We start from the raw sequence: 9,445 nt of genomic DNA, 5'->3' as shown, positions 1-9,445 counted from the left end.
AATTAAGTACTAAATATGTTGGACAGTGTGTTAAACAGGCAAAAAAGACACAGCAAAATATCACTTTTATTATCTTATTTGATCTTTTAGTTAAAAAATAAGTTCAAATTGTGATAACAGAATGTGTCTTGCCCAATAGGCAAAGATAAAACCAGGTTAAATGCTAAAAAAAAGGTCACATGATGCTTGGCTGCTGCTCTACAGTGCAAACAGAGCCCACACACACCTGATCCTATAAACTTTTGCTGGAAGAACCAGCTCCTGAGTGTGAAAGAATTGTTCTGCCCATGTTGTGGGTGACAGCTCTCCCATTTCAATTCATTTCCCAGTTCCTGCTTACAACACTAATTGGGAACTTCCTATAAACATTATTCATCTCTCTGCACAAGGCAAGAAGTCCAGAACAAAAACAACATACTAACAACAGAAAGAAAAAGCACACTTGGCTGTGTCATACTCTATAAATATTTCTGAGCCACCATAAAAAAATAAAAAGATTTAAAAAAATACTTCCTATGTTGTAACAATTACACACTTCAGATTCTTAAAAAACAAGCTAGTGTTTAACCTGAGCTCTCAGCTATAAAAATAGCTTTGTTAATCTTGGCATAATTCTGTGTTTTATTTCAAGATAAAATACATTCCCGCAGAGTCACATCTTTTCACCACTTGTGGGTCTTTCAAACACTCAGAGAATCATGTTAAAAAATGAGGTAACTTTCCATTGTAACTGCTGGGTTGACCTTCAGTCCTCAGAATTACTTCTGTGTTAGAAACTTCTTAATCTACCACAGAAAATTAAAAGATTTTTATTCAAAAGCAGGAACATTTCCTTTAAAATATATAAAATATATAAAGCAACCACATGTAAAAATACACACATTTTTACACTGCAAACAGAATAAGAACACAGAGTAAAAATATAAACAGGAGAAAGGTAAAAGCACTTTACAGAAAGACAACAGTCTCAGGGGTACCAAAGGGGTGTTTGGGAATAAAAGCTTTCCAGTTTACTTTGTGAAAAAGAGTGATCTCTGTGTCCCTGGCCAGTCCCTGAGTCACCATTTAGGAGCAGTGGCACATGCTATGTTGTCCAAAACTGAATATAGCCCTTTACTCACTGCTTTCCTCAGTTCTTCAACTCTCCCCCACCCAATCTCCCTCTAAAGACAAAACAACTGACTGATGAGAATGGCTCAATCCCTGGCAGCCAGAGAGGAAATTACTCTGATGTTTGTCAGTGCACCTGCCCTCAAATGGTTTCAAAGCAATTTTAAACCTGAACAAACACAACCAAAATCAATTCAGTCACTTCTGTGTATGAAGCTGCACAAATGTTGTTATTTCTGGACCTGCTACCAACTCTGCTTCGGATTTATCCGATCACAGCGATTCAGTGCCTTTTAACACACAAAGAAAATGGGAATTGTGCATTAGGCAGTGACTTGCAGAGTCACTAACTCTTGTCATGGATGTACAGTGGATTGTGGGTGTGTTTGTTCCACTGGCTCTTTCTCACTTGAAGCAAATGGGATTATTTCTGTAGGCTCAGCACACACTCCCCACTCTGCTGCCTCAGCACAGGGCTCAGCACTTTTGGGGATTTGCTCCTGAAACTTTTGAACATCAGTGGTTTCAGGATGCAACTCACAGTGTTGGCTTCAACCTATAAAACCTCCGGCTGCTTTTACCTCAGGGCTCTTTTTAGGAAAAGAGCAGCTCTGCACAGGAGCATTTCAGCATTCCAGCTACTCAGCATCCACCTCCTCCCAGTGCCCCATTAGCTGCACTCCACAGAGCCGATGGGTTTTGGGAGAAGACTCAGTGTCTCCAGGCTTAATGCAGGAACAGCAGAACATGAGGGTGCTACAAACCACCCCCACTCCTCAGGGCACAGAGGGCTTGGCTCCACAGGGGAGAAACAGCTCAGGGACTGCAGTTGGAATATCTGAGAGGGAACTGAGCACCAGTTCCCTGCTGGATCGAAGCTGATCCATATGAGAAACCCAGAAAGCCACAAAGCTTCACAACCCAGCTGGCTCTGTGATACCCTCCCTCTGCAGGCAGGAGCTTGGTTGTGTCAGCACTGGAAGATTTCTTTTTTTGTTGGTTTTTCTCCTCATTGTTGCTGGTTCTTATTCAGTTTCAAGTGGTGTTCAGGATTTTAACCATATCTGGTTACTCTTTTGTCCTCAGAACCAGACAATGTGGTGCCTATTGCAAGCATCCAATCCACATCAGGGGAACAAATAATCAGAGAGTGAGAAATTTCCTGATTCCAAAAGAAAAAACAATCTGCTGTGGGCAAGGTTGCTTGGGATATTCTGAAACAGCTCTATTCAATACATTCTACTTTTGGGGCTCTGAGCCCAGGAACAATATCCTAAAACAGCCCTTGGCCTTGGCCCTGGAAAACACTTCCCAATCTCTCATTCAACAATGTTCACATCCTTGATCCTGTTATCTGTAACACACAGAAGGGCTTTCACTACAATAAGCAGCCTGCAGGTACTGGGGAATGGAGCTGTGAGGTCTGATTGCCCAGAGGATGAGGAACACGCTTGAGGAAAGTTTAATTATTTGACTAAAGGAATTATTTGCTGCCTTAATATCTATTTGCTGTTACAGTACTCACAAGAGTTTTACTGGAAATGCACTTAGAATCCTGTGCCAGGCTCATCTCAGAAATCCATAATGTGTATTAATATTGCAGATGCATTTATAAAAAGAGAAGCAAACAAATAAAGATCAAGTTGAAAACACCTTCATGCTCATGGAACATCATAGAGTTAAGAAGGAAGCTTAGCATCTCTTTCTTCTGCAGCAAATAACTGGCTTTTGTGCAGAGTTTCTGCAAGTTCTGTTGTCTATATTGTAATGCAAAAACCCTACCTGGAAATCAAAGGACTCAGAGAATAAAAATTCCAGAGCTGCCAGGTTCAAGCTGGAATTCTCAATTCCCTCTTCTCCTCCCTCCCCCAAGCAGGGCACAGAATCCAACCCATACAAATTCTTACTGATTAAATTCTAAGGTATTTATTATGTTCTAAAGCTCAGTTTAAAACCGCCTCAGGTAAGCCTGGTTTTAAGCACAGATTAGTTGGCCTGCATAGATTAACTAAAACACGCTTGACGAGTTTTTACCCAGAACTGCTCTGAAAGTAGATCAAAGTTCCATAGATGTGGCTCAGGATCTGCTCTCCCAGTACCCACGAGCCTGCTTTATGTTCTATCCACTAAAGCCCCAGTTCTGAACGAGAAGCCAGTTTCCAAGCTCAAAAATGCAGGCTCAGGTTCTAAAGCAGAGTCGTGGGCAGCCGGAGTGGCCGAGCTGTGACGTGCCAACCAGTCAGCAGGAGCCAGACAGCTGATGGGACTGGGCAGGAGCCACAAGCAAGCCCTGTGTTGTAGGGAGCTTTTCAGGAATCCTCCTACATGGATTTGCAAAAGACTAAACTGCTGCTGTCTTCCCTGCTGAATGAAATCCTGCAGAGGAGCTGCCGAACAAAATCTCCTTTCAGTTTAAGCAAACGTTGGCACAACAACCTTTACACTCACTCAGTCAGTCCCAGCACAGCGAAGGGTTTATGGCTCTGAATGTTATAAAAATTGCTTTGTCTGTTACTTACAGCAACGTTGTTCTGGTCAAGTTCATCTGAGGCTAAAAGGAGTCCAGCATTTTCAGAGGGAGGTGATGTGTGAGGAGAAAGCAGCCTGCTCTAAATCCAAGAGCCTAAATCCTCCCTTTGGGATGTGTATCAGCACAAGTGGACTCATTTCTAGTGACAAATGGTACAATGTCCTTGTCAAACAGGGTAGAAATTTTTATGGATATTTATAAAAACAAGCAAGTGACTCCTTCTCCAATTACTCCTTCAGTCCACATACCCAACAGGAACTCCCTATCAGTGCTCATGCTCATAAAATAAGCTGCCAGACAGCCACATACAGGTTTTTTCTTTGACCACTGAGTATATGCTGTGACCCTGCAATGAAGGAACTAAAATTAACCCACAACCCCCCTAAATTTATTAAAGCTGCGTGTCTGGTTTAAATTTATACCCCAAACTATCCTTTATATCACCTATTCTCTATACTGCCCTCCTTTCCATGAACATAATAATAAGCAGTTCTGACTCTAAGCCTCTGGGGCAGCAGAGTGGTGAGTGTGCACTGAGCCTGAGAAATCATCTCAAGTGCTTCAAGTGAGAAAGAATCAGTGTTCATTTTTTTCTAGGCCTCCTACAGCTTGCCCCAAAATGACTTCTTCCTTCCATCTGTTTGGACACATGCAAAAGTCAAATCCTGTCATGACCTTGAGGATCCTCTAAAAGAATCCTATAAAAAATTCAAGTACTTGCAGCTAAGGCAGGCAGGAATTGTCTCTATTTTATAAACAATATCCCCCTCGTGCTTTGCTAATGGAATGCGAGTCAAGCATAAGGGATATGATGTTCCCAACCAGTATTCCTGAGCACCTCAACCTAGTCCTGGGAGGACAATCTATACTATATCCATGTGGCTGCTGTTTGGAATAAAGTGAGGGCTCTGGGGGAGAAGGTTGAGGTTCAGACGAGCAATCATCTGTCCAGACTCAGCCACAGCACGATGCAGCTTCATCAGCAGAGAACTGGTGTCCTGGAGGAGACAGAAAGGGAGACAAAGTTACCAATATGGAATATTTCAAAGGGTTATTAACGCACCAGGAATCAGCATTTTAATCTTGAAATGTTTCAGTTCAAAGTACTGCAATGTAACAGGCCCTGTCTAGCTGCTGGTGTTTATTAGAAACACAGAGCTCTTTCCTAGTGCCAGTTTTGTAGCAGATTTTCACATGCATTTCTACAGAGCACACACAGGAGCAGTACTTCAGGGATAAAGGGCAGAACAAAGACATGAGAAAGTGGGAAAACCAGGCAGAACAGGAAAGAAACAGTGTCCAACAGCTTCTGATAACAGTGTCCACATGTACTCAGATACTCAGTGGAATTACCTATTAGCCAGCATCCATTCTCCTAAAGTTTTTCATTCCAAAAGCTTATATATGTATTTTCAAAACTCATTTATACTTATGCTGTCCAAGACATATTGAGACAACGAGGAGTTATTTTGAAAAAGTATTTTGCCACCTTTGCCTTAAGCCTGCTGTCTCATCATTTGAGTCCCTAGTTCTTCCACACCGGGAGCCATTTGCAGTCATAATTCCCCTTAAAATCAATCAAGGACATTCTGCAATAAGATACTGACTGTGTCCACGGCAGCACCGCAGCATCTATTTGTTGGCTTAGTCACTGCCAGGTCACTGATGTGCAGAGGGGAGTCTCCACCAGATAATTCCACAGATCTCTGAGATGTGTTGCTCTCCTGGGTGGTTGTCAAACGGGGAGAGTCCAGGTGGTAGAAACTCACACCCGTCTCTTCTTCACTGTTAAAAAAAAATTAAGACATTGGAAGAAACAGTATCACCATCCTTTTTGAACTTTCAAGGGAAAATCATGGGACAACATAAATAACCGTGGGCCCTGAGCCAAGAAAACCATGGAGCATCAGGGATTACCCTGTTCCTCCCAGTGTTCCCGTGTTTAACAGCTTCCTTAGATCACTTTCATCCCCTGAGGACGTTGGTTTGACATTCAAACAGTTCCAATCAGCTACATGACCATGTGCTTGAGTGTGTATTTAACCTTGCACACAAAAGGCAGTGCTTGTTCCTCCCAATACTCTGCTACTCCTCTCATACCCAAGTCCCTTTTTGGTTTTAATCAACCACTAGGCAAAGGAATATTTGTAGGTGTACCTTTCAAGGGAATTTCACAGTCTTTTACAGCCCTCATCTCTCCTCAGAGATCACAGGAGAGCTTTCCCAAAGAGGCTTTACTTTATTTGTTTTTAAATACAGGAGCAAACCATATTCATCACACTTCTGAACACAACAGAGGCACAGTCTGGATCAGTAAATAATTTAAAAGGATGTGTATTTTAGAGAAAACACTATCTTTGAATTGATAACATTTAATTAAATATTCTTTAGATACTTATTTTGGTGTAACAATGCATTCCATACCTGCAAACTCTTACAAATAGGTGTATTTTTAAATTACATTCAATCTAGGAAAAAGCCCTCACGAGAGTGGCCAGCTCACAAGTGTCTGCTGTGTCCCATTTCACTCCAGTAAAACACTGGGATACAACAGGCTCTCTTTTAAGAGAGAAAAGCTCATGTTTCTGTGCTTCTGATAAGGAAAGGTTCTGTGCAGACGTGAGGGAACAAGCTGCAGCAGCCTGGAACAGGGATGGGAGGAGATGTGATGGGCACAGCTGGTTTTGGAAAACACACACGTTGGGAAGGAGGGGGGAAACAGGTTTGATTTGGAGGCAGAGAGATGGCTCAGGAATGGGTGGCTTAGTCCAGACTGAACAACTAACTACCTGCTGATGCTCCACCTTTAAAACAAGAATTGAGATAAAAATCCAAAGGCAGCAAATGTTGGTCCAACATAAATGAAGTCACCAAGTCAGAGCACACAGAAACCATTCCTGCACACTCTGGGATTTCACAATCCCCCTTGCTGTTGGAGAAGGTATTTGATTTAAATAGCCTTCTTGTTGGCTGTTCCAGAATTCAGGAACTCATGTCAAAAATATTTGCTGGGCTGACAGGGAGGTGCCAGCACCCTTCCCTAACACAAACTACATCATCAGCACTACGAAACCAGTAGTGGAAAACTGGAGGATCCAGATTCAAGTCCCAGGAGGAATGCTGTGTTTGGTCTCTGCCATTAATCCCTCCTCAGAAGCAATACTCCTGCCTTCCTCCCATTTAGAGGGCGAGGATTTATTCCCTGGCAAATCCAAGTCAGCAGAGGTTGGAGAGCAGACAGTCTGGGATTTGCACTGAGTCAATCCATCTCCAATTAGCAGGGCCCCAGGACCAAGTGTGGGGATCAAGAAAACCGGATAGCTCAGCAGCAAATCCCAAATGGGCAGCACAGCCCCCCCCACACTGAGGGATCTCTGCTCTATATGCGCTGCCTGGGTTGAGTTTGTTCCTCTTCCCCTAAAATTCACTTAAGGACAAGACAAATAGGACAAGACAAAAAGTGAAAGCAGTTTTCATTATCCAGCCTCAGAAGGGATTTGGAGGGATGGCAGTGTGTCATTGGTGCTGCCGGGGGAGTAGATAAGAAAGGTCAGGGTAGATGTAAGGGGAGTCTTTTGAATGATTTAGAAACAGTGGAAACCAGAGAGAGCCCACACCACACATGAGGCTCAGCTAAGCCCTGGGGGAATGTGCCAGGACAGCATTCTTTTTCAGTGGCTGCTCATTCACCTTGTTTCTGAACAGGTCTGTCTCACTGCAGCAGTGATTTCTATGATATTTCTGTTTTAAAAGCCACGCAGACTGAAAGCATCCATACATCAGATCTCCCCGTTCCATAACATTAATCTGGTTGGATGTAGGGCAGACTTGCTGGCAAACATTCACAGCAGGTTTAAACAGCTGTTCATTTACTGTACTTGTCAAACTACCAGCTGGAAAGATTCTCCTCTGGCTAAAAGGCAGCTACGAAATCTCTGTAAAACTTCAGAAATCCTTCTGTAACAGAGCTGGTAAATCAGTTTTTTGAAAGGAGATAAAGGAACCAAGACAACAAATCCACAGCAAGTCCCAGCTCTGGATGCCTTTGCTTGTGCAGGCATAAAGCCACTCCTGTAAATGTGAAGCAGCATTTTTATCTTGGATACTTTACAACACCACTGAGACACCTGAGTCTTTTTCCGACATTTCTGAGCATTAGAAACCTCCTTCTGCTAATCCCCCACGTGTCCTTTTCCTCCCCCAGCATAAACAGAGGGATAGAGTCCCATGAACCAGAGAGTGGACAGATTGCTGTCCTTTCAATCTTGCCATCTCATTTCTTGCCCTGAGTGAGGCAGCAGCCTGTGCTCAGAGCCTGTCCTAGATTCGTGCCCAGCCATGGTGTGATTTCTCAACAGAAATAACACAGTCACCAAAGCATCACACAAAACCTGGATCTGTTCCTTGCCTCACAGAAACACCACTGCACAACTCTGGGCAGAACATATTTTACCCACCAGAGTTACAAGCAACATCATAAGATTTTTTAAATCTGTGTTTTTCCTCAATTAGTTTCTATGGCAAGTTCTGTGGTGTTGCAGCTTCTCCTGCCCACACAGCTCTTGAGGATAAGAGATGAGAAAAAAATAAATGCATAAAAATAGAATCATTTAAGAGCTATTTTTATTTTAAATTCGCTGCTTTTCAAGTTGGTAGACTAATTTTAAAAAAAACAGTTACTTTAAACATCACTTGAGATACTATTGAGAGCTTATACACCCAAGGTCCTGCATAACTACAGCTTATACCAATCTCTTAAATGTAAAAAGCTCATAGCCTTTATGAGCTGGCACATTTTATCTATTGTGTTGAATCCAAACAGCTGCAATCTTTTCCACTGCACACGCTTCCATCTCTTTCTATGGGTTTGAAAATCTCCAACCATTCCTGATCTGACACTGGCTTCCACCGGGTACTTCCACTTGTGTTGGAGTTACCAATGCAGGAGTCAGATTCAGACTTGTGAATCCCAGAAGACTCTCTCCTTTTTTGGCCAAACTGAATTCCAGGTCTCTCTTCCCAGGTTTTGTTTTTCTTACCAGTTCTGTCAGACGTGGTGCCGTTCTGGATCAAAGTACTTTGCAAATCTACACGAGTTCTGATGTTACGCCAACGCTCATATGGAGGTATAGATGTCTCAAAGGTTTGTTGGTCTCTGCTTTCCACTCCCTTGTCACCAATTTCCCTGTTTCTCAATGGTCTTGTACGGTTTGCCTCACGAAATATTTCACTGTCTAGCTCATCAAAGCTTGATGCAACATCCTGCTTTTCTCCTTCTTCCGTGAGGACAGCCAAGCCTTTCACAACTTTTTGACACGGGTTTAAGAAGGCTGAGGTAGTTTCCTCCAAGTCTGATGCATTCAGTAACTGTCTATTATCTACTCCACACATCTCAAGGGTGGTTTTTACCCTACTTTCTGGAAATGGTGCAGTTCCCCACTCCTTGTACATCCTGTGGCTGCCCTCAGTCCTACCCATGTGTGTCTTGCTGTGGCTTTCAGAGGCAGAGAATGTCACCCCTGTGCTACAACGGCACGATAAAAACAAGTCAGAAACACTGCAGGTAAAGAGCACCCACCACTGCACTCCCAAAGCTCTACACTAACACAGGCTGCTGCCACGGCTCTGTGGGAGCTCAAACGCCAACAGGCAGCTGTATCCTGCCAAAACCTGACAGAACTCTGCCCAGATTTGGCTGTTACTTTCCAAAATCAGTCTGAGAGTTTCCTCATGTTTTTATACAGTGTGGTGATTCTATCTGAACCTCCAGGGTGTGCACCAATTCCCTAATTTAAAAGTTTACTT

The 9,445-nt window shown here is 43.0% G+C and overlaps 1 protein-coding gene across 2 annotated transcripts in view; it reads right to left on the bottom strand.

The window, feature by feature from the left end:
• Nucleotides 1–2,107: 2,107 nt before the first annotated feature.
• CCDC62 (coiled-coil domain containing 62) overlaps nt 2,108–9,445 on the bottom strand; it is a 12,456-nt gene continuing 5,118 nt past the window's right edge. The window contains exons 10-11 of one of the 2 annotated variants that reach the window (XM_027689759.1): nt 5,248–5,425; nt 2,108–4,638 (exon numbers count right to left, since the gene is read on the bottom strand). In XM_027689759.1, the coding sequence (XP_027545560.1) occupies nt 4,504–4,638; nt 5,248–5,425 (313 nt within the window). In that variant the 3' untranslated portion in view covers nt 2,108–4,503. Of the gene's footprint in view, nt 4,639–5,247; nt 5,426–8,249; nt 9,165–9,445 lie in introns of those variants that run through there. The other variant, XM_027689757.1, reaches the window with a different exon arrangement.

This window comes from Neopelma chrysocephalum, unplaced genomic scaffold (assembly GCF_003984885.1).
Source record: "Neopelma chrysocephalum unplaced genomic scaffold, ASM398488v2 Primary Assembly neopelma1_77, whole genome shotgun sequence".
Lineage (NCBI taxonomy): Eukaryota > Metazoa > Chordata > Aves > Passeriformes > Pipridae > Neopelma > Neopelma chrysocephalum.
The sequence above is the reverse complement of the archived record's forward strand: the minus strand, read 5'-3'. Positions and strand labels throughout refer to the sequence as shown.